Raw genomic sequence first — 24,914 nt, forward strand, 5'->3', positions numbered from 1 at the left:
GGCCCCAGCCAAGGTAACTTCCACGGAGACTCAGGGCAGACAGGCTCCGCCAGACTTTGGAGGGAGCTTTGGTGGGTGGTCAGGTTTATGGCTCTTTTCCTCCTCCCACACACCAGTTCGGCCTCCCGGCCAAGAATCACAGCTCCTGGCTGCTGACAGGAAGAGCCGCAGAGGCGCGGTTACTGTGCAGGGACTGTACTGGGGAGTAGTGCCCTCTGCTGGACAGAATCAGAACTTCCCACAGGGCATCATAGATTCTATACTGCCAGTGATGAGCTGCCAAAATCTTAACAACCGGTTCCCTATGAAAAGTTCTGATGTAAGGGATGTGCCCCAGTATGTATTTTTTGTACCAACAGGGTTACCATACATCCGTATTTTCCCGGGAGGAATTTTTAAAATTTAAAAATTTCTCCCGGACGGCGATTTAAGAACCAAAAAGCCTGACCTATCCGGGAAAATACAGGTTTGTGTTAACCCTGCCTAAAGTTCTTTTTTAAAAAGATGGGCCTGAGCTAGAAACGAGCTCCGTTTCACATGTGTGGGGCCCCGCCACTCCCCGGGGGTGTGCTAGGGGGACCAGATGTCCTGATTTTATAGGGACAGTCCTGGTTTTGGGGTCTTTTTCTTATATAGGCTCCTATTACCCCCCACCCCCGTCCCGATTTTTCACACTTGCTGTCTGGTCACCCTAGGTTGTGCACATGTGTGGGTCCCAGCTGCTCCCTGCCCCCCTCATTGAAGCAGGTGTGCAGGGTTACTGCCCTAGGAACTGCAGGGCACCAGTGGACATGGGGCCAGCTGCAGACAGGGGCATGGGGCAGGGCTAGCTGGAGGCAGGCGGTGCAGGGCTGGCTGCAGGCAGGGCAGGGGGTGTGGAGCTGGCTGGAGACAGGAGGGTGCAGGGCTGGCTAGAGGCAGGACAGGGGCTGACTGGAGGTAGGGGCTGGCTGCAGGCAGGGCAGGAGGGTACAGGGCTGGCTGTGGACAGGGCAGGGGGTGCGTGCAGCAGGGGCTGGCTGCGAGCAGGACAGGGGGTGCGGCAGGGGCTGGAGACAGGGGCTGGCTGCAGGCAGAGGGTGCGGCAGGGGCTGGCTGCGGGTGCAGGGGGTGGCTGCAGGCAGAGGGTGGCTGGAGGCAGGGGGTGCGGCAGGGGCTGGCTGCGGGTGCAGGGGTGGCTGGAGGCAGGGGGTGGCTGCTGGCAGGGGGTGGCTGTAGGGGCGGCTGGAAGAAGGGGGTGGCTGGAGGCAGGGGGTGCGGCAGGGGCTGGCTGCGGGTGCAGGGGTGGCTGCTGGCAGGGGGTGCAGGGGGTGGCTGCAGGGGTGGCTGGAAGAAGGGGGTGGCTGGAGGCAGGGGGTGCGGCAGGGGCTGGCTGCAGGTGCAGGGGTGGCTGCTGGCAGGGGGTGCAGGGGGTGGCTGCAGGGGTGGCTGGAAGAAGGGGGTGGCTGGAGGCAGGGGGTGCGGCAGGGGCTGGCTGTGGGTGCAGGGGTGGCTGGAGGCAGGGGCTGGCTGCGGGCAGGCGGTGCGGGGGTGGCTGGAGGCAGGGGCTGGCTGCAGGCAGGGGGTGCAGCAGGGGCTGGCTGCGGGTGCAGGGGGTGGCTGGAGGCAGGGGCTGGCTGCGGGCAGGGGGTGCAGGGGGTGGCTGCAGGCAGAGGGTGCGGGGGTGGCTGCAGGCAGAGGGTGCGGCAGGGGCTGGCTGCAGGCAGGGGGTGCGGGGGTGGCTGGAGGCAGACCAGGGCAGGGGATGGCTGGAGGCAGGGGCTGGCTCCAGGCAGGAGGTGCGGCAGGGGCTGGCTGCGGGTGCAGGGGGTGGCTGCAGGCAGGGGGTGCAGGGGTGGCTGCAGGCAGAGGCTGGCTGGAGGCAGGGGGTGTGGCAGGGGCTGGCTGCGGGTGCAGGGGGTGGCTGCAGGCAGGGGGTGCAGGGGTGGCTGCAGGCAGAGGCTGGCTGGAGGCAGGGGGTGTGGCAGGGGCTGGCTGCGGGTGCAGGGGTGGCTGGAGGCAGGGGGTGGCTGCTGGCAGGGGGTGCAGGGGGTGGCTGCAGGGGTGGCTGGAGGCAGGGGGTGCGGCAGGGGCTGGCAGCGGGTGCAGGGGGTGGCTGCAGGCAGGGGGTGGCTGCAGGCAGAGGCTGGCTGGAGGCAGGGGGTGTGGCAGGGGCTGGCTGCGGGTGCAGGGGTGGCTGGAGGCAGGGGGTGGCTGCTGGCAGGGGGTGCAGGGGGTGGCTGCAGGGATGGCTGGAAGAAGGGGGTGGCTGGAGGCAGGGGGTGCGGCAGGGGCTGGCAGCGGGTGCAGGGGTGGCTGCGGGCAGGGGGTGGCTGGAGGCAGGGTGGTGGGTGCTCATGGGGAGCAGCCCGAGCAGCAGGACGCAGCCCAGGCCCAGCAGAGCAGCCGGGGACCCACCCAGCAGCAGCGGGAGCCTCAGGGCCGGGGAGCAGCAGCAGCACCAGGGCTCGTGCCCAGGGCCAGGCAGCAGCCCACGTGGCTCCCGCAGCGCAGCGCCCCCAGTGGCCAGAGGAGGAATTACATCACTTCCCAGCCAGAGCCCAGCAAAGCCTCAGCGCCCCCTGCAGGGAAGCGGGTTAACAACCGGTTCTAAAACGGCTTCAAAATTTAACAGCTGGTTCGCGCGAACCAGTGTGAACCAGCTCCAGCTCACCGCTGTACTGCTAACGGGGATCACCTCTGGCTCTAGTGGCAGGAGTCCGTGCTCTCAGGGCAGGAGGAACCCTACTGGGAAATTGCTAGTGGCTAAGGGTGCAGATATCAAGAGCTATCAAGGATTTGTTACATCTGAAGCCCAGTTAACTCCCCATTTCTCTACCCAAGCACGAAAGCCATGGGCACTTTACACTCATGTGCCGAACGGGCAACGGCTTGTAACTGCAACACCAGGTACAGGAGCTGTGAGCAAGCCAGCGCCTTTGGCTTCTGGAGGTCACTATGCACTCCCCCTTTTACCTTGAGCCCCTCTTACATCACGTCCCCCCTCCCCACATCATGCCCCGACACAGGCTAGGAGCTGCATCAGCACAGAGACACGACCACATACATCAGCCCAGACACAACACGAGCCCCTGCCATCAATAAATCAATCCTTTCATTTATTCAGCGCAGCCCAGGAGACGCTGGATCATTTCAGAGGATCAAAATGGCACGGGCCAATTAAGAACAAGGCCAGCCCCACCCGTGTGAGCATCAATTTAAACGCCACCTCTCTGCCCCGTGGTCTCCCTGCTGGTGCAGTGCCAGACTCTGTGCCCAAGAACTGACCAGACTGGGTGGTGGCTACTGCTGTCACGGGGGGCAGATTGCGGGGCTGGCCCTTTAAGGGGAGCTGGGCTCAGCCCCATCTGTGCCTAGCTATCTGCCTTCCGGGTGGTGGGTTTGGGCACATGCAGTGGGCAGGGCAGCATGTGATGGGAGCTCAGGGGAGCTTGTCAGAGGGAGCTGGCTGGGTTAGAAAGACCAGGGAGGACACAGGGCCAGGTAGAAATAGGAAAGAAGATGATCTCCTGCTCAGCTAGAGGGCAAGGCCGTGCTGGAGATCACTGCAGTGAGGGGCAGGAGCAAACTCTTCAGAGGGCACCAGCAGGCCCTGAGGAAGCAATAGACATGTACACGGGTGGGGGAACGGCAGGTTCCTGGGGAACTGTAAGTGAATTAAGTGGCTGGGGGGTGCTGCCATTGGCTGGGAATCCCAAAGCAGGGGTGGGACCCCTAGGACCATATGAGTTAGTGCAGCCCCAGGAAGGAGTGCGGGAAAGCCTTGGGCTAGCATCACTCTCCTTTGGCCAGCGGGGGCTTGGAGCAAGTGACTCCTCAGTGCTCCTGCCCTCACCAGGCAGTGGGAGAGCAGAGAGTAAAGGACAGGGTGCCCTCTGCAGCCAAGCAAACAGCAGCCTATGAGAGGTGTCTCCTCCCCAAACGTGAGGGGTGAGGCTCCAGCTGGCAGCAGGGGAGGGCTGCAGCCTTCCCAGGGTTGTCTAGCAAAGCCAGGTGGAGAGAGCAGCACGTTTGCTGGGCACCTCTGTCCAGGCCCTCCCAAATCCAGCAGCAAAGGAGGCTGAAAACTCTTGGCCTTGCCTTGTGTTGTGGCATTGAGGTTGCCCCATCCCCTGGCCAGTTCCGCTGGCCCATGTCTGACAGATGCTGCGGTGGCCGTGGCAACGGAGCGAGGAAATTCTCCAGGCGGTTAGCAAGCAAGTTACCCCCTCTCCTATGCTCCAGCCTCCCAGTGAATCGAGGTGACCCCAGAGGATGCTCTGGAGGGAAGGGGGGCATAGGTGCGAGCAGATCAGGACGAGGAGCCAGCAGTAGCTGGTGATTGTGTGGGATCAGCTCCGGGAGGCTTCCTCTTCAATCAGGGCCAACGAGATCAGGGCTAAACCCCCCCCAAGCCTGGAGGCAACGGCAAAGCTCCCAGGACCGAGGGGTGATCTCTGAACCCTGGTGCCTTGCCAGGGATCAGACCCAGAGCAAACCCTTGGACATCCCCAGCGCTATGGCAACTGCCCATTAACGCAGGGCAGGAAGGGAATCAAGGGGCAGTTGGCCCAGTGCAGAACCCATCACATCTGTGAATCAGGCTGTCCAGCTGGGTCCAGAGGTGGCTGGGAAAAGAAAAGCCACCTGCACTCCCAATAGTCATGTAAAATGAGGTGTGAGGCTGCTTCCGTTCCCATGGCAACTGCTGGCGGGTGTTGATCGCCATGGCTGCCAGACATACTCCCTTCATGACTCTTGTTCAGCTGCGGGGCAGATGGGACAGGCCACGCCGGTCCCCTTTTGGCCGCAGTATCCCTTGGGGGTCTTGTGCAGGTACTGCTGGTGGTAATCCTCTGCGTGATAGAACTCCCCGGCCGCCTGGATTTCAGTGGTGATGGGCCCCAGCTGCCGTTTAGCCAGCTCCTAAGGAGAGGAGACAGGAGGAAAGGATGTCAAGCTTAGTGCACCTGGAAAGGGAGCAAGCGGCATCACCAGCTGGAGCCAAGCCTCCAGGTTGACAGGCATTGGGGGGGAAGCTTACACGCTTCCCCACTGCTCCAGTATAGGACCTCGGGGCAGAGGCTGTGATGTGATCTGGGGAGAAGAATCTGGGGCATAGCGAGCAGATCGAGGGACGTGATCGTTCCCCTCTATTCGACATTGGTGAGGCCTCATCTGGAGTACTGTGTCCAGTTTTGGGCCCCACACTTCAAGAAGGATGTGGATAAATTGGAGAGAGTCCAGCGAAGGGCAACAAAAATGATTAGGGGACTGGAACACATGAGTTATGAGGAGAGGCTGAGGGAGCTGGGATTGTTTAGCCTGCAGAAGAGAAGAATGAGGGGGGATTTGATAGCTGCTTTCAACTACCTGAGAGGGGGTTCCAAAGAGGATGGCTCTAGACTGTTCTCAATGGTAGCAGATGACAGAACGAGGAGTAATGGTCTCAAGTTGCAGTGGGGGAGGTTTAGATTGGATATTAGGAAAAACTTTTTCACTAAGAGGGTGGTGAAACACTGGAATGCGTTACCTAGAGAGGTGGTAGAATCTCCTTCCTTAGAGATTTTTAAGGTCAGGCTTGACAAAGCCCTGGCTGGGATGATTTAACTGGGAATTGGTCCTGCTTCGAGCAGGGGGTTGGACTAGATGACCTTCTGGGGTCCCTTCCAACCCTGATATTCTATGATTCTAAGAACCACAGCAGGGACACCAGCGCCAAAAACCCAGGGGCAGCTGGCGGGAGAGAGAAATTAAAGCAGCTCACCAGGATCACTTCCCAGAGCAGGGGCAGGGGGCGTGGGGACTGGTGCTGGGCATACACAGCAGTAGGCCGGGAATCTGATTGGGGGGGGGGAGGGGCGGTAAGCATTTTCTATTCACTTCCATTCAGGGACACTCTTGGCCAACAAGTCCCAAGAGCTCCAGCCCCGGGCAACAGTTAAACCCTGCAGCACCCCTGGGAGGCAGGCAGCAGGTGTGAACCCTGGTTTACATTGGTATATGGCCTTGGACAAGTCAGTTGAAGGGCTGGGAATAGAATCCCGGAGTCCTGACTCCCAGTCCCCTGCTCTGACTGCTAGGCAAGTCCCCCAAAAGGAAGCCACCTTAAAAATAGGAGCAGGAACTTGAAGGAGTTGGTGAGGAAGAGACCTGCCAGCAACTGCTAGTCTCACTGGGAGACCAGAGGTGTTTGTGTCAAACTAGCTCTTTAGCCAACACAAACCCTACCCATCTAGAGCTCACACAGACCCTTCCCAGCGCCGGCCCAGCCCGGACACCTCAACAATGGGCCCACCCTGAACATGTGTCAGAACAATAGAACCAGAGCGGATGAGCACGATCCAGGCTGCCAGAGAAGAAACTTGGGACTAGGGCTTCACCCCGCACCCTCTTTCCTTAGACAGCCACTGTCATCGCCAAGCTAACAGACAAGAACCGGGTTTCCGAGGGGATCCTCCAGCCCCTGCTAGGACCACCCTGGATACCAATAGGAACTGTGCAGGGGTTGCAGTACACCAGACTGGCCACAAGGGGGCTGTAAGATACCCATTTCCCTAACGGGTTGCAAGCCTGGCTTGGCGGCTACCCGGCTAACACCCCCAAACAGAGGCATTATGTGAGCAAAGCCCCTGGTGCAGATCCATCACTCCAGTGTGTGTGTGAGGGGGGAGGCTGGGCTCATGGGATCTCAGCAGGGAAGGAAAGAGAGGGGGAAGGGCAGGGCAGGCTGTGGGGTGAGAAGGGAGCAGTTCACCCCCACCACCAACCCCCTCTGCAGGGTCTGAGCTCAGACCAAGCCAGGCCCCTCCATGCACGCTCTGCAAAACACAAGGTGCGCTGAGCTGAGAAAGCCACCTAGACAAGGCGAGAGAGGGGATCACTGGGGCACCCCCTCCAGTCTGCCAGGAACTAATCCCTCTGCGTCTCAGACAGCGCCTTGCCGAATGCCTGCTCCGCCACACGAGCCAGGCCCCTGCCAGCAGGAGTGGCTCAGCCAGCAGACGCGTGGCTTGGAATGGACAGAAGCGAGGAGCGCGCCAGGGTGGAAATGCCGCTGCTGAAAAGGGGGAGGCTAAAAATGAATCTGCACCTGCCCGGGGAAGGACTAGTTCTCGCACACCACAAACTAATTCTTACAGTGGCTCCCGGTGCCGAGGCGCTAAGGCCCCTGGGATACGCCCCCTGAAATCCTAGCACTCAGCACGGTCTGCTGGGTAAGCCGTAGGCACGACTCTGTACATTCGGCTCTGTGTGAGAGCCAGGAGAGGGGTATAGCCTCAGAGTTGGATACACTCATGGAGGCAGGTCTCTTACCGCGATTGCAGGGGTGAATGCGCACATCAGAACTGTCCCTCCACGTCACTGCCTGGGGACCTGGCTTCTCCTCCAGAGCCTGCGCTTCGGTGACCATGGGCAGGGGCTCCCAAGGCTGTGACTGGACCCTTGCTATGCTTAACAATTTCTGCTCCTCCGCTTTCCGTGTGTGATGGTGGGTGACTGGGGATTTCACAGTTTACATGCAATACCACCAGTCTCTAGTAATCCACCGTACACTAATGTTGGGCTCTGTCTCCCTCTAGTGGCTGGCCCACATCAGATGTTTATGAGTGTACGATTGCAGCTGCCCTTCTGACACAAGGGGCCTAGCCTTTAGCGAAGGCAAGAACGACTCATGTTTTTAAATCCAGAGGCCTTTGGTTCAAGCCCTGCTCTAAGAACCTGAGTGCCCCCCACACTCACTGGGAAGAGCTCAGTTCTCCAACAAAGGCTTATGTGGGGAAAGGGATGGAGGGGGAAAAAAAGATCACGAGAACCACTATTCTTCCCTTAAGAGAGAAGCGTGTCCTAGATCCATAGGGGAGTGTTTCCACATTAGATCCCCAGTATTCCAGCTGGCTTCCATGGAACCAGTAACCCTGCAAGGGCCACCGTCCTGGCTGTGCAGCTCTTCATCATGAACGATTTGCTCTTTGAGCACCCCTTTCATCCAAGGACTTCAAAGGCCTTTACTAAAAGGTCTTCCAAGCATTCTCTCTCTCTCTCTCTAGCGGCCACATCAGGGCAGCATCTGAGCCATCCCTGGGTGGGAGCTAAGGATTGTTAGTTTCATTTTACAGAGAGGGAAACTGACTTGCCCAAGGTCAGGCAGCGACAGAGTCAGGAATAGGACCCAGGAGTCCCAATCCTCAGCACCTACGCTCTGGTCAAACTCCCTCGCTAGCACTCAGAGGTCTTAACTTTGTAGTCTGCTGCTGTAACCACTAGATCACAGTGCCTTCCTGCCAGAGTGCTGGGGAGTCTGTTCTACTGCAGCAAAAACATACAACGTACAAAAACAGAAGAGAATTAGACAAATCAAAGCAGCATCATTAAGGAGGCAAGAGGGGCCAGGAGTCTAACCTGGGGACCTCTGTTAATTTTTACCAAATCCTCTTATAGAGCGTGGATACATCCAGGGGCAGCTCTGCTCCCTCTGAACTTTCCTGTTGCTTGTCTCCATAGGATATGTCTACACTGCACACGAAGCCTGGGTTCTCACCCACTTCGAGCCCAAGCCCCACTTCCATCCACACACAGATGTGTCTGACTTGGCTCAGCAAGCACTCGGGACCCAGGTCGTAGGACCCTGCTAGGGGGTGGAGAAGAGCCCAAATCCCACTCTTGACTCAGGTCTCAGGCCTGTCATTTTGCAGTGTGGACACATGGCAAGCCACAGACCCAAGTCACAAGCTCTGCACAGCGCAGTGCGGACGTGTTAGCATGACAGAGCACTGAGGTCGGCCATTGTAAACCCAGGTTTCCAATGCAGTGTGGACACTCTAGTGTGGGCCTGGAAACACCGAGTTTACAAGCCCGGGCTTACTGCGCATGTAGACATAGTCTCAGATTGCAAGCCCTTTGGGGCAAGGTCCGTACCGAACTATGTCCATACCAGACCTGGTACAATAGGGCACCCAGTCCTACTGGCTATTTGCAAAGGCTCCCTGGTACCATTATCCCCATTTGGCAGATGAGGGGAAACTGAGGCAGAGATGGCCCAGTGTCAGTTTATGGCAGAGACAGAATAGAACCCAGATCTCCAGCTGCCCTGGAGCCCTGTGTTCTAGCCCCTGGACACAGCTACCTCTGAAAGGGGTGAACTGGCTGCTCCAAGAAAAGGAGAAACGCCACTTGTCAGGGCCGCTCTCAATCACTCACTGAGCCAAGCCGTGATGGGCGGAGGTGCTGAGAAGGGGGTTTTATGTCAGGGCGCAGGTATCTACTAGGAGGAGGATACTGGGGAAGGGGAGGGGCTGATTTAGAGGCAAGTGGGGTTTGTCTCCAGTTGGGGAAAAGCCCCTTGTGGCTCCCATCAGCTGTCAGCCAGCTCTTTGATGTGGGGCGCATCGTTAATTGCATTAAAGGAGTCGGTGGCTGTGGAGACTTTCCAGCGGATGGAGGAGATGGAGGGGGGAGACTTGCGTTTCTTCGGGGCCCAGAACAATGCAGCTTATCGGCAGGCAGAGTTAATTCACATGTTGGGGGGGGAGGGGAAGACGCCGGGTGCGGGAGCCGATAAGGAGGCCCAGTTAATTAACTGGAACCCAGCAGGGCCTGAAGTTGGGGGAGGAGCCGTGGTGGCAACCGAGCGAGCAGCAGCCCCAAGCTACAGGCCACTGCAAATGAAGGGAGGGGGATTCGAACCCCCTGCTGGTGACAGCCCACGCAGAGATGAGATGGGGGCCCTGGAGAGCCACAGACTTTACCCCAAGAGCAGGGTACCTCACCCCCATGCCTCAGCCCTGCCCTCTAGAGCAGCACATGGCCATGGGATCAGTGTCCCTTTCCTGCCCAGATCACGTCAGACCCCTGCTCCTCCCTGCCTGGTTAAGCTTCCCCCTGCCCAAGGGCAGAGGCCAGCGCCTCTCTGCCTAGGTGGGGGCTTTGGGGATTCTTGCAGAGGAAATGCAGGTCAGGGAAGAGGGCTGAGTTTAGTGGCTGGCTAAGGGGCCAGGTAAGCTCTTATCTAGCACTTTTCATCCACAAAGCTCAGAGGAGAATGACAGAGGTGGTCAGGGGCATTATCCCCATTTTACAGATGAGGAAACTGAGGCACAGAGCAGGGCCGTGACTTGCCCCAGGTCAGAGAGCCAGGAACAGAACCCAGGACTGGGGAAGGCCGTTGGCAGCACACCTGTCCCCACAGCAGCTGAGGAAGATGCCACACGACTGTCCCGGGAGAGATGGACAGCGCTGCGCTGGGTGCTATTCTCATTCCAGTGGAGGTGGAATCTGGGTGGTGAGAGGAGAGAGAGCTATGGAGACAGGATCCCAGGAGGCACTTGCCAACCACGCTGCTCGGCTCCCTCAGTCCCATTAATAAATGCAAAGTTGTTGCTGTCACTGAGTGCAGGCCCAGGCTGAGCCTCGGGAATGGGGTGATGGAATATTTTCCCCCCTGCCCAGGAATATCTTTGCATGGCTAATAGGCTGCGGGAAGCCAAGCTGTTGGCACTGAGTCTCGTTACATGTCACCGGGGATTCCCGAGACATGGATGGATTCTGATCTCCGGCACGCTTCTGGAAATCCACCGTAACCCCCTGGAGATGGAGTGACTCTGGATCCGTGCCAGCATGGCAGCTCAGAGCTGGGCCCACTGTCACCGTGGAAACGGCAGGATTCAGCCCATCACCACTCAGGAAGGCTGTAACCGTATGGGTTGGATTTTCACGAGCACGGATGCTACGCCGAGCAGCCACCCCGAGTTCCTGGCGCTCCGCACCTCTGAGAATCAGGTCCTACATGGATCTATTTTATGGCAAGTGTCTATGTGGCTTAGCCATTAAGGGACCGATGGACAATTCTCCAAGGAGATTCCCCGGCGTGTCCCTGCTATAGAGAAGAGCCAGGACTAGGCTGTACAATAGAACAGGGGATTCTTTCGTGGCGGGGGGGCTGGTACAACCTGCGATTCCCTGACTAACACCAGCAGGAGTCAGCCCAAGTCCTGGCCTGGATGAAGCAGTTGTAGACGGCTGACGGGGGCAGCACATGCGGAGTGCATTCGCTCCCCGAGGTGCAGGGAGATTGGCACCCACGTTTGGAAGCACCTGTACTGCTGCGTGTGAATGGGAAACACCAGATCACCTTTGCTTGGAAGGATGAGCCCCCCCTCGCCCCCCGCCCCAGGGAGATGTCATGTGCTAGAGCAGTGCTAAGGCTCACGCTGTCTGGGGAGGGGGTAAAATCCCTCGCCTTGCTCTTTCCATCAGTGGATCCTGACCCATTTTAGAGATGGGGAAACTGAGGCACAAAGAAGCAGTGACTTCGGCCTTGTCTATACTTAGGTTTTAGGCCCTCGTGTGTCTGCACCAGTGCAGGCCCCTAGTGTGGACAGGATTCACATAGGTACAACACTATCTATACCAGTGTGGCTTTCCCCAGCATCAGTCCAAGGTGAGCTGCAGCCATGGCAATCGTGCCTGTAACTTTGTGCCAGTGGCTAAAATACTGGTTCAGACAAGGCCTGGCCCATGGTCCCCCAGGAGGTCCATGACACCTCCAGGTCTAGAACTTGGCTCCCCTGGCTCCCAGCCCAGTGCCCTGCCGCCGCAGGATTTTCTCAACCCACAAGAGTCTGCGGCACAGCTCTGTGCTCAGCAGCGATCGCAGGGGCCGCTGTTGCAAACACAGCCCCTTGATCTTGCAACGGACTAGCCCAAGGCTGCGCAGCCCACCAGAGACTCGCTCCACCGGCCTTGCCCGCAACCCATCATGATCCCCCGCACCCCACCCAGACACACACACGCGCCGCATCTGCCCGGCACGTGCAGGATTTAAACAGGTCGCCTTTAATTGTCCCAGCAACGGCGGCTGGGGGCAAACCGCTTAAGGCCGTGAATCATTTTCGGGGGATGCGGCACCTGTCTCAGTCAATGGCCTTCACCCCCCACATCCCACCCCCAGCCCCAGCTGCCAGTTGCCGTGGCGGCAGGTTGCCAAGGAAACTGGTATATCCCCCAGCCCCCTTCCTCATCAGAAAGGCCTTACCGGGGTAATTAACTAACTAGGCCTTGCCTCCCTTTTGTCTCCCCTCCCTCCCCACCACAGGACACAGCTCAGAGGGCAGAGCCTAGCCGCAGCAGGGAGGGGGAGCAGCTGGGAATGCGCCAACACAGCAGAAGCCAGGGTAACAGCTCCCCACCCCCTCCACCAGGGGAGACTCCCCAGCATTTGGTGCACTCACAGAGCCAGGTCCAAGGCAGCCCTGGCGAAAGAAGCCTCCTTCGGCACTACAGCAATGGCCCCAGACCCAGGGCAGGTGGTCAATACAGCCAGCAATGCTGCTCCAGCTGGGTTCTGCAGAATGGCAGCTCTCAGGGCTTTAACCAATGACATTTCTAGGCCCAACAGCTGCAAACAAAGCTTTTCCAGCCCTTTGGCAGGCAGCCTGAAGCAGCCGCTCTGAGAAGTGCAAACAGCTCCCTAGACACGTGGTGTTAACTCTGGAGCCTACTGATGACGATAGACATGGCAACATGGCTCACTATTTCACCGTCCATTTTAGCAGAAACATCTGGATACTCTGGGATGCTGAGCAGAGTTTGGGATCAAGGTCAGAGTTTGGATGAAACATCCCCCCACACTGATTTCCCATGCTGGCCCCCTGCCTTATTGTGAGCTGTAGATCTTTGGGGACAGTAAGTCTGTGAGAAGAGCATCCCCTTACACCTGCAGGTGAGTGGAATGAAGGGAACAGCTACCTGCCATTGCTCACTGAGGGACAAGATAACGCATAAGAGATGCTACGCAGCCTGGTTTGCCCCACAGGAACAGGCTCTGCTCCAAACCTGCCTGTTGATACATTGCCTTCGACTTCAGGGCAGCATCCCACTGCTGGGCTCCAAACGTGTGGATGACTGAGCGATACTGTGTGCCGACATCCTCCTCTTGCTGCATGCCTGAAAGACAACAAGCCACACGTTAGGGGACAGAGGGTGCCCAGTGTCCAGGCACTCCGGGATCGCCAAAGAGAGGCGCCCAAGCTTAACCTTCACCCCCCAAAAGAGCATTCACACTGAACTCAAAGGCTAACCTCATCCCCACTGGCACAGCCTGTCGGATTCATTTGGCTCAGGAAGGGCTGCTGATTTTCAATGGCCGCCTTCTGCTCTATCATTCAAACAACCCATGACCCTGTCTCAGCAGCCGGTCTCAGCATTATTATGGCAGCACCGAGATCAGGGACCCAGCTGCGCTAGGTGCTGTACAGATACATAACGAGACAGTCCCTGCCCCAAAGAGCTTGCAACTAGACAAGACAAAAGAAGGATCATTATCCCCATTTTACAGATGGGCAACTGAGGTCCAGAGAGATTTGACTTGCCCACGGGAAGTCTGTGGCAGAACTAGGAATTAAACCCAGATCCCCTGAGTCCCAGTCTAGTACCTTAACCACTGCGCCTTGTGTGAACGCTGCTCCAGAGATACAGCAGCAGAGGTTAGCGTGACTAGAGCACTGTTGAGTGGTGCTAGGCTGGCACCCCTGCCAGCTGCCTCCTATCCACAGAAAAGGGACATGGGCAGAGCCCCCATGAGTCCCCCTACCCCTCATCCTTAACTTGGAGGGCCTGGCCAAATAGACCAGCCATTGGTCTACCCTCATAGCCTGTCCCATCTCATCAACTGAAGAGCCAGTTATGAGACAGAATGGAGAGGTGGGCGGGGCACCGCTCGAGTGCTTAACTGACCACTGGGTAGGTCAGCATGGTCCTCGTGAGATGGGGGAGACTGAGGCACAGGGAGGGGAAGCGGCTTCCCTGACGGTGTCAATAGATGAGGCAGGATTGGAAGCAGGGAGTTCCCGGTGCTCATTCCCACTAGGGCCTGCCTCTCTGCAGGGGGAGGGGACACCCAAGCCAGTCTTGCCATGCTCTGAACCTCCCTTTCCCTCACCCCCCACCCCAAATGGGCTGCACCCCTCACAATGCTAGCGAAAGGGGAATGGAGTCAGGCTAAACAGGACCCAGGGCCACCAGGAGCTTTTCCTCCCAACCCAGCCCCTCTCTCCCCGAGATGGATTCTCCATCTCAGCCCTCCTCACCCTCTTCTTCCTCCCAGGTCCCAGTAGAGTATCAGCCATCAGCTCCGCTACCCCCAACCTCCAGTACTGGGAGGGGCCCCAGGTGCTCGGAGGATCCTGCCATAACCCACTTCAGAGGAGGGGAAATAGCGTTATCCTGGGGCAGAGCTCCACCGGAGTCAGTGGGGCCAGACACCCAGCTGGCGGGGCCAGACGCCCAGCCGGCGGGAACTGGCAGAGCCCCACCAGAGTCGGTCCAGACAGACGCCCAGCCGGCGGGAACCAGCAGAGCTCCCCTGGACTCAAGGCGGCCCCCACCCACTCCTTCCAGTGACCAGGAACTCCCAAAGGGAGAGCTCAGGCCAGGCCAGGAAGTCAATTCAGTGGCCTGGCTGCCCACGCCCCCAGCACAGCCATTCCAATTACTATTCCTGTCACGGGATGGGCTGTTAATCACAGCTGTACACAAATCTAAGGCACCCTCTGAGCTCCTTGTCAGCCCAGTGGCTGCTGCCGGTTATTAATCTGCATAAATTACGGTGCTCAGGTTTGCCGCTCACTGGGGATGGTGCTCAGTGCAGTAATGGGACACACTGGAGGGGGGCTAGGAGTTATTGTGGCAGAGGAGGGATTGGAGGCCCCATGGGCATCCTCTCAGCCAGGTGCTCCAGAGAGGAGGGGTCAGACTGGCTGTAGGGGCCCTCAAGCTGCCAGGAGGGGCCTAGGGAAGGCAGCACCAGGCAGTGCTCAGGCTCTGTTACCAGGCAGCATGGGGTGGAGGGAGATGTGATAGTGGAGCTGTTCACTGCCCCTGCTAGTCCAGCTGCCCCAGAGAGAGACCAGAGCCCCCGAGTTGCATGGGGAAGGGAATCAGAGCGGGGGGTGAGCAGGAGGGGCCAACAGTCAGGCTGGTGGTAGCTGGAAGGCTCCTGGCATCACACGCTAAGAGAGGGACATTCTGAGCCACGTGTGGGTATTAAACTCTCCCAGTGCTGGCGTGTCAATATCCCATCTCCATGGCGTGGCTGGGGGTGATCTGGTTAAACAAGGAAAGCCCAGTTCATCTAGGGGAAGGGGGAACCTTCCCTGCTCTGAGGGGGTAGGGGGGTGTCTGTGTGTATCCAATTGGTCCCCAAAGGACACGGAAAGAGGGGTGTTTAGGAGGACCCTGCCCAGGTCTGCCCGTCCCTCTTCACCTCTCTCCTTCTGGGAGGACTCAGCTTCCTTTGGTCCCACGGTGGGTGCTCCCCGCAGAGGCTGCAGGCAGGGGGCAGCGGAGGCAAGAGCCGGGGGTCATGGCACAGGGAGCACCTCAGACCCAGGTGTTGCTGGGCAAGTCTAGAAGCACCACAGATCCAATCCTTGGGATGGTACAATTCCCAACTCTACCATACATGTCCTTGGGCAAGGAACTGCACCCCTCTGTGCCTCAGTTTCCCCATCTATGAAACCGAGGCATGTGCACTTAGCGCCACGGATGAGCAGAGCTATAGCAAGTGGGGACACCGGCCAGGACGGGCTGTGTCAGGCTAGACGTGTCACCCCACACACCCCTTCCCCTGCAGCCCTTTGAGGCCAACTGCATCTTGTCCAAGGGCTTGTAAATCCAGCCCGGGGCCCGAGTGTTCCTTCAGAGGATTAACCAGCCTCCTCTCCCCCTCCACCCCAACGGTTTCAGGGCCCGACCCCACAGAGTCAGTGGCTGAATAGGGGAGCTGGTCTGGGGGACAAGCGCTGAGCTGTGAGGTGCTGTCCCAGGGGCAGCAGTCCAGCCAGAGGGCACTGGGCCTGCAGCCAGCAGGGAGGGGTGCTCATACAAAACCATATGGGAAACACCCTGAGCTAACCAAGGAGCCAGGCTAAGGGAGTGCAGAGGCCAAGGCAGCTGTTCGGGGCCAGAAGCCCTGGGGACCCCATGGGAGCAACTATTCAGCGCCTCCCAACTCTGGGGGAACGCAGGGCCCTGTTTGGGTAACTTGGGCGCCCGGGGGGATGGCTCAGCCCACAGCTGGTTCGACAGGGGGAAAGCGACCTCCCCCCCATGGCCTCAGCCCCTGGAGGCACCCAGACTGTGGGGGAAAGGCACGAGAGGGCATGGGACTGCCCTCTGGGACAGGCCTGATAAGAGCTTGGTGGGCCGGGGGCCCTATGGTCAGGAGCCAGCCAAGACTGGGCCATTTACATGAGGCATTAGAGGGTCTTGTGGGGGGAGGCAAGGGGTAAAAGGCACAACCCCCCCTCCCGCCCATGGACATAGATCAGGGACCTCCAGGGAGACAGCTTGGTCCAGAGCATAGGGCAGGGGACTGGGATTCCAGAGCCCTGGGATCTATTTCCAGCTCTGCAACTGACCTGCTGCGACCCTGCGGGCAAGTCGCATACCCCCAGGCCTCCATTTCCCCTCCCACCCTGTCGACTGCAAGCTCTGGACCAGGCCCTCTCAGAACACACCCAACCAGCCTCCCTCCAGGAGACTGCAGCCACCTCGCCCAGTGTAAAACCTGTTTTTTTGGCGCGTGCGGGGGGGGGGGGGCAGAAAGCAGGGAGGGTCCCTCCAGTGCTGCAGGGCCTGTAGGTGGCAGCGGCCGTGTCCCCTCCCCACTACTGCCCATCCTTGGTGCGGGCACACATTGCCCGTTAAAACACAAACACGCAATTAGAAGCCGGCCAGCGACGCGCAGAGACTGCTAATCTCCTCATTAAAATTATGCTTCAGTACAACAGGGGCCCAGCCCGGCCTCTCCCCCTCCCCTCCCCGCCGCCGACGTGATGCAGGTTTCAAACAGGCATTCCTCCCTGCCCCCTCTTTATTTCATACCCCCACCTCTGTGCAGCTGAGCCCCTCCCCCGCCAGCTTCCTGAGGGGCCCCCGTCAGCTGTAGCATCCCCATCAGTGCTGCAGAGCTATCCTGGGGCTGGAGGCATTTAAAGAGACAGAGAACGGGGGGGGAGGGGGCGGAGGCAGTGGGGAGCTGGATAGCGGCACCTGGTCCATGCAGCATCCCTCCTCTGTCTGCCCCTGGCCCCCCAAGACACGATGACTTCTAGCGGTCAGATTAGACGGTTGTGATGATCCCTTCTGGCCTTAATATTGATGAGCAGCTCTGGATCTCAAAAGGGGGAGGGGACCACCCAGCATTGCCTGGGGACCCACAGACAGACCCACCCAGCCCCAAGCAATGGCTGTGGGTCCCAGAGGATCCTTTACTTCCGACGAAGCCCATAGACGGAGAGCCAGCTCGCACCAGTCAGGGCTTGTGGGTAAAATACTGGACTACAGGAGATCTGGGTTCAGTTCCCAGCACTGTCCCAGACTCCCCATATGAGATCTTGAGCAAGGCATTGAATCCTTCCGCGCCTCAGTTTCCCCTATCTGCAAAATGGGGATAAAGATACTCTCTCACTAGGCATGTGCGCAGCACTGGGCACAACGGGGCTATTTCTCCAGGCAGCACCTCACCGGCCAGGCCTGGTGTAGGGCTGCCCTGATTGTGATTACACATGCCTCTGTCTTCCCTGCCCATGGAAGCAGGTGACATCCACCATGAGCAGAGAGAGTTGCTCTTGTCCCCAATGTGGACAAGAGTCACAGGGGCAGTGAGCTACATCATTCGGTGCGAATGGGCACCACAGCCCTTCATGCATGGCTTTGAGCTCCCATCGCCCTCTGGGGCAGGATCGAAGCCCCAAGACCACGGCAGAGATCCAGGCCGGTGGTTTGGGGGATGAAGACGGCTCACTTTCCGTCTCTGCTGACAACGGGGGAGGCCAGGGAGCTGCAGCCAAAAACCTGAGTCTACACAGGTGGTTACAGCGGCTGCATCTGGCACCACTCGCTGACCCTATGGACACAAAGTCCCTTAGCATTACCTTGGGTGGGGTCATGGTTCTCCCAGAAGGCTTTGAGGAGGGCCTCATAGCTGGTCTTCTGTGGGTCGTACACAACCCTGACCACTTCCGCGTGTCCGGTCAGACCTGTGGGGAGACGAGGGAGGTTAAACAGCCCTCTCTGCTCAGCAGCAGCTCTGCCCCCTTCCATAGGAATCCGTCTGCAGGAGGATGCTTGCCCCTGATCAATTAGCCCGAGATGCTGAGCGACAGTCTGTTCTGTGGTCCCCAAGCTTTGGGTTTCAAAGTAACCTAGGTTCAATTTGAACTGCGATTCATAGGCTCCATGGCCAACGGGGGACCACTGGGATCAGCTAGTCGGAGCTCCTGTACAACGCACGCCAGAGAACGCCCCTAAAATAACCCCCAGAACAGATCTTTTAGACAAACATCCCATCTTGAGTCTACAATTGCCAGTGACGGAGAATCCAAATCCACCACAACCCTTGAGAAACCAGTGGTTAATTGCCGTCACGGCTGGACACGGGCACCTTCTTTCAGGTCTGTGTCCATCTGGCTTCAGCTCCAACCCATTGCTCAAGCCTCCCCCCGCCCCCCACTCAAAAGGGGGACGCTGCTCGGCGGCGGTAAGGTGTGCCTTTCACACCCCACGCCAACTCTGGCTCAGGTGACAAGGAGTCCGGCCATTCTAGACCTAGAGCCCATCACACAACATGGTGTCATCCATGCTCACCACTCAGGAGGGGGCTAATGCTGGAGCAGAAGGTGGCCTAGAATGGTGGGGGGGCAGAGGGAGCTGTGTGGGTGGGAGACTGCACCTCGCAGGCCTGTCAGGCCCTGGCACCCAGCAATCACAAGACAGGGCTAAAAGGGAGGGGAGCACAAGGCCAGAGGAGATGTTAGGATGGCGGTACAGTGTGAAGGAGGGGACACACCCTCAAGTCTGCAGACAACAGCACATGAGAGGAACCCCCGCCCTCCCCCAGTTAACGGCACCACCACCGGCTAGATCACAGCAGCCCTCCTACGCTAGTACCTGTGCTGCCCCATCCAGTGATTCCATGTCACCCTGCTATAGCACCTTTCCTCCCAGGCACGGGACCTGCCTCCCAGCACCTGAGGCAGGGAGGCATTTGTCCCATTTCACAGACGGAGAAACTGAGGCCCCGAGCAGGGGAGTGACTCACCCAAGGTCGCACCCCAAGTCAGTGGCAGAGCCAGAATCGTTGCAGATCGCAGCGTCCCAACACCCAGTCTCCTCCTCTAAGCACTAAACCACACTGTCCTCCTGAGCAGTAACGGAACCCAGGAGTCCTGACTCCCAATCCCCCTGCTCTACCAGAAAGAACGCCCCCCTCCCCCCCCACAGATAAGAATAGAAGCTTCCTCTCCTCCAACCACTGGGCCATGCTCCCTTCGCAGAACTACCAAGAGGCCCGAATCTTGGTCTCTCCTCCCTCAACCACTAGACCGCACCCGCTCCTTTGTGTGGACTGTGCTCGGGACACTCAGCAGTTAAGGGTGGTAATAGTTAAAGATTGCTAATGCTGCATATGCTTCCTGATCCCTGAGAGGCTGGGAGAGGAAACTGGTCTCTTTAGTATCAGCCACCGGGGGGGGGGGCAGCATAGCAATTGGGGAAGGAATGGGTGCGCGGGGAGCCCAGTGAGGCAATGACTGCTACACAAACAGCCCAGTGAGCCGTGCGGGGACGAGCAGCAGCCATGGCCAAGGGCTGGTTTTGCAGCAGCTCCGTGGGAAGGGCACAAGTGCTTGCCCGGGATGGGGTCTGCATGCGCAGCATCAGCAGATTGCAGCTCTCCCAGACGTCCCTGCTTTGGCAGCTGCTGCAGGGCCGGGCAAAGAGGCAGCAGCCAGAGGCAGAGCTCCCGCTGGCTGCCATAACCTATTATCCAGCGCAAGCCCCCACCAAGGGCCACAGCCCGGGCTGTGCAAACCCCACCCTCCTGCAGCAGAGAGACCGACCGTCTGCTGCGCGCAGAAAAAGGGCTTCCCTTTTTCGCTTCTGTTGCGGCTAGCGAGTCTGCCCCAGGTGGCATGGAGGCAGCCCTGTCCAGGTGTGTGTCATAGGCTCCACAAGACGGAGAGTCTGCTTTAGATCAACTCATAGGGTCCAGATCCAAAGGGCAGGCAGTGTGGGGCTACAGCAGGGGTTCTCAACCTTTGTCTTTCTGAGGCCTCCCCAACATGCTAGAAAAACATGCTAGTCCGCCTGGGCCACAGCAGCTGTTTTTCTGCATATAAAAGCCAGGGCTGGCATTAGGGGGTAGCAAGCAGGGCAGTTGCCCCAAACCCCATGCCACAGGAGGCCCCACAATTCTTGGGCTTTGGCTTCAGCCCCTGGTGGCAGGGCTCGGGCTTTAGCTTTCTGCCCTGGGGCCCAGTGAGTCTAATGCTAGCCCTGCTCTCTGATTTATTTTGGTGGTCCCCCTGAAACTACTCATGGCTCCCAGGCCCCCAGTTGAGAACCGCTGGTCTACAGGGTGGAGCACTGAATTGGGACTCAGAAGCCCTGGGTTCTCCATCACTGATCCACTGTATGACCACTGGCAAATCACCTCCGTGTGTACCACTGATTCCCCTTCTGCCCTTTGTCTGTCTTGCCTATTTAGATTGTACAGCACCTTGCACAATGAGGCTAGTACAATACAAACCAGAGGGTCACATATTTTATTGTATAATATACACAATACAAAACTAAACCCCTTAAAATGGAAACAAAATGCTTTGATTTTGTCCAAACACTTTTTTCTTCAACTTTTCTAGTTTTTGCTCTGATTCAGAACTAAGCCAAGGCCTCAAAATCTCTGTGAAATGGAACTTCCGGCCCCTGCACAGCCCCAGGTACGGACATGGTTATGCCGGATGGTGTAAATGGCTGCCTTCAACCCGTTCTGTGATCTACCGACAATTACCGAAGTGGCTGAAGTGGATAGCTTTGCTCTCCAGGCAACAACTCCCCCGTTTTGCTACACCAGAGGGGGAAAACCCAGGCTAAGGCAACAGCTGAGATGTTGCGGCCAGCACGCGATGGCCTTTTCCGGTGTTTCTGACACAGCCGGGCTGGCGCTAGCTTTGGCAGTTAAAGCCGCAAGGAGCGCTCATCCGTCTCTCAAGTTGTCTATTAACAGGATCTCCCCATTCCCACTGGTGCTCGCTTTCCCCCACCAGCCAGAAGAGTCCACCTTCAGTAATAAACAACAGGCAGTGTTTACAGCTCTTTGAATCCTGGGATCTGAGTAGGCATCACAAAGCTGACTAACTTGTACTCCTGCACTGCAAATGGGGAAACTGAGGCACAGAAAGGTGGCGTGACTTCGCTAAAGCGACTCGGCCAATACCGCGGTGGCAGAGTCAGAAGCAGAAGCCAGGCCTCCTGACTCCAAGGTGCCCTGCATTTCACTACGGCTTTTTTGTTCCATAGCTCCCAGCTGCATGACTTGGAGCTCTTGAAGCCTGGTGAGCCACAGCCGTGTCCTTAGTGCCAGCCACAGAAGCCAGGCAATGACCCCACCCCTGCAAATGGTTTTTAAAACCAATGCAGCCCCTAGGCTGCCTGGCAGATACATTCCACCCAGCCCCACTTCACAAGGCTGAGCCCCCGACCCAGTTCAAGCAGCACTGGAAGAAAGGGGGAAGCCCGGGCTATGCTGAGATGCCGTTTTTGCCCAGCACAGAGATGTACAGAGGGAGGCCAACTCCGTCTGGTAGCCTCAGCCAACCAGCTGGCGAGAGGAAAAGCATCTCCAGGGAGAGATGCACAGCAGAGCCATGCCGGTGAGCTAGGGACCCGCCGAAGGCCACTGAGCAGCAGAGGTTTCCAAGTGTTGCAAAGCCAGGGAGGTGTTTGGGCCGGGGGGGGGAGGAACATCAGTACTTCCCTCCCCTCCTCCTGCCGGGCCAGCAAGGGCTGTTCTGCTCCGCAAAGGTCATTCTGAGCCTTGCATCTGACCGTACCTTCCTCAGGAAATCTCCAAACCACTACTTCGGGATCAGCCACTGGCTCTCCCTACAGGGGCAGGGCGGATGCCTCTCCACCCAAGACGACCATTCTAACCCACCCCACTTAGCTATCTGATGACCCTGTGGGCTGGACTCCTGCCCACTCTACACCGCTCCCCCCACCAAAATAATCTTCCCTCATCTTTCCCCTACTTCCTCCCTCCCTGGGCCAGGGCCCAGCATCCCCATGCACTGGGCAGGAGAGATGGTCTGTTGCACTGCTCTGCTCCTCCAAGCCAGCAGCAGAGCCAGCCACGTTCCCATTCTTTGGCAACATTCGGATTCCACTCCCTGCTCCAAGGATGGTGTTGGTGGGGGAAGAGGGCAATCGAATCACACAGCTGCAGCTAAGGAGAGCATCAAGATGACCCCGAATGACTCTAGTGGTTGTCCCACAGGCAAGTCCCTATGAGCCTCCTGCTGCTCTTACAGGGTCACAGAGACGTGCTGCCGGAGAGTGGCAGAAGTGGGTGGACACAGCACAAGGCAGAGCTGTGGTTGCTGTAAGGCAAATGCCCCATGGGCAGGAGCACTGCACATCACTCCACCGCCTACCAGAGGGTCACGATCCACTCGCAGGAGCATCAGCTCTCTCTGCTGACGGTTACAGCACAACTGGCCCTCAGGCTAAGTGGGCCCAGCAAGGCTGGGTTTCCTGGATGGGAGTCCCAACATCCAGCAGCGCAGTTAGCAGGTAAACAATGCATCTGGCCAGGACCAGTTGCACAAGTTCACTGCCTTTAGCAGCTGGGAGGCCTGGAGATCTTTGGCTAGAAAGTGTTAGAGAAGGGGAACAAATTAGGGGATTTGTCTTCCCCTTCCACAGCTACCAGTACAGACAAAGCCTGAGCTTGGAAGTTGCCTGGAAACTACAGTTCATTTCCTTGTGGCCAGCTCATCGTAGACAGGGGCTAGGGTAGAGATGGCAGAGCATGAATGCCCCCACCAGATTTTACAAGATCGGAGACACTGGCTTACATAAACCCTTATGGGGAAAGTCCTAACTGATTTAACAGGGGAGAAGTCATTAGGATGCTGCAGAAATTACTCTAAAACCTACAGAGTTTAATGGAAGATGAGATCTTTCCCATAGGCTGTTTCTTTTTTTAATCCATCCTGTAGAATTTCTAACGTTCTATTCACTTCGATGGGGGACTTTTCCCAAAGGGAATATTCCCTCGGCTGAAATTAACAAGCGGGTGAGTTGCAGAAAAGGTGCTGGATTGACAGCCTTGCAGACAGAGGTTCTCTTCCCCCACAAAGCAGACAGAGCAGGGACAGGGGGTTGTTCCAGCTTCCCTTGCAGCACCCCACCCCACCCCGCTGTCCCCCAAACTCCAGCACTGCTACCAAACCAGCCTGCCCTGCCATCACGCTTTAATGCTGGCCTGGATCATTCGACCTATCGAACCTTTAACCTGCCAACAAGGTGTTCTGGGAGCCAATGGCACCCTTTGCAGTGGTGGGTTTTGCAATCTCAGCATTCACCCCGCTAGGAACTGGACTGAGATCTGGCAAACTCATTTCACACGGGCTACCAAAGTGCACCGGGCAACAAAGATTTGCTGACCGTCTCCAACCTGGCCTGGATTGGCAGCAGCAGCCTGCACATTCACTCACACCAGCCCCACCAAACTCCCGCCAGCGCCCCTGTGCAGTCACATGCACCCGGGGATGCTGCCTCCACTCTGTGCAGTCGTTTCGGTCACTCCTTACGTGCGGGGGGGATAAGACGCTCTCTCCCCCATTGCATTATGTTAATACCCAGAACCGAGACAACAGACGCGGATAATATTTCTTGCAGACAAGTAATCCTCCGCGCCAGGGTGCGGAATGGTTTTGCAGATAAGACATGAAACAGTCTGTTCAGATTTCTGAGGAGTTGGGGGGGGGCGGAGCTGGAGAGAGAAGGGGAAGTGTGTGTGTGCGTGGGGGGGGGCGCGGGGCGGATTAGCCTTCATAATAAATACATTAGCACACTGTTGGAAGCCATGCCAGGCCACACTGCAGTACCTCTTGCTGTTCATTAACAAAATCCCCCTCAATGTCATGCTAACAGCTGCTCTGGACAGTGGCTCTAGAATCTAGTGGAGGTTCTGGGTAACACGGGGCTAGGCAACCTATGGCTGGGGAAAGCCATAAGCAAATCAGAGACTGGGTCAATATCATTCCCACTTTACATATGCAGAAACTGAGGCATGGAGAAAGGTCACACAGAGAGTCATGGCAGAGCCAGGAGTAGCACCCGGGTTTCGTTAACTTCTTAGCTCTGCTGTTGAGTGGATGATGCTCAGGGGAGGGAAGAGGAGAGAAGTCAGTGAGCTGAATGGTCAGATTCCAGTCATTTTGCAAAGGAGACCACCAGAAAGACACCTCCGCCCTCTCTCCCCCTGCGCATGGAGTTTAGATTCCATCCAGTCAGCCTGATTCCAAAGCCCAGTGTTGGGTACCCACTTCCAGGGTATTGTACACAGCGATCTCTGGACCTCAGAACAAGAGCGCCACGGCATTTCCCTGAGCCTCCAACTCACTTAAACACTGGGGGCACACAGTCACCAAGGGGACATGCTAATCCCAAAGGGAGCAGCCCTGAGCCTGGGGCGTAGGTCCTACACTCAGCTTCCCAATCGCACAGTCCGGCCCATGGATGCTGACTGCTTGATGAGCTTCAGAGGGTGCTGTCTGGGAACGGGGCCTGTGGCTCAGAATCCGGCAGGCACCACGGGATTCAGCGTGGGGGTGGGGATGTCTACTGTGCAGCTCCTTCGAGCCATGCCCTGGATCCGATCACCCCGGGGATTTAGGAAACGTCATATCTGGACCCACCCCTATGGCTCAGCCCCATCTGTACTGGGCCTAGGGAGAGCCTGGCTCCGTGGTTAGAGTGGGTTAACATTAGCCCTCAGCTGATGGTCTCATCAACTGGATAATCAAGCCCTTATTAACACAAGCTGAGGGAGCTTGAGTGGCTACCTCTCCCCAGGAGAAGCCAGCTCA

The 24,914-nt window shown here is 57.8% G+C and overlaps 1 protein-coding gene across 3 annotated transcripts in view; it reads right to left on the reverse strand.

Moving 5' to 3' along the window:
* Positions 1-3,077: 3,077 nt before the first annotated feature.
* The window catches only part of LOC311533092 (mitochondrial peptide methionine sulfoxide reductase-like), a 43,294-nt gene continuing 21,457 nt past the window's right edge, over positions 3,078-24,914 (reverse strand). For 2 of the 3 annotated variants that reach the window (XM_084652201.1, XM_084652203.1), the window contains exons 4-6: positions 17,916-18,020; positions 12,818-12,924; positions 3,078-4,905 (exon numbers count right to left, since the gene is read on the reverse strand). In XM_084652201.1, the coding sequence (XP_084508327.1) occupies positions 4,729-4,905; positions 12,818-12,924; positions 17,916-18,020 (389 nt within the window). In that variant the 3' untranslated portion in view covers positions 3,078-4,728. Of the gene's footprint in view, positions 4,906-12,726; positions 12,925-17,915; positions 18,021-24,914 lie in introns of all 3 variants that reach the window. The other variant, XM_084652202.1, reaches the window with a different exon arrangement.

The sequence above is a fragment of the Lepidochelys olivacea genome, assembly GCF_965140295.1.
Source record: "Lepidochelys olivacea isolate rLepOli2 genome assembly, chromosome: 19".
Taxonomy (NCBI): domain Eukaryota; kingdom Metazoa; phylum Chordata; order Testudines; family Cheloniidae; genus Lepidochelys; species Lepidochelys olivacea.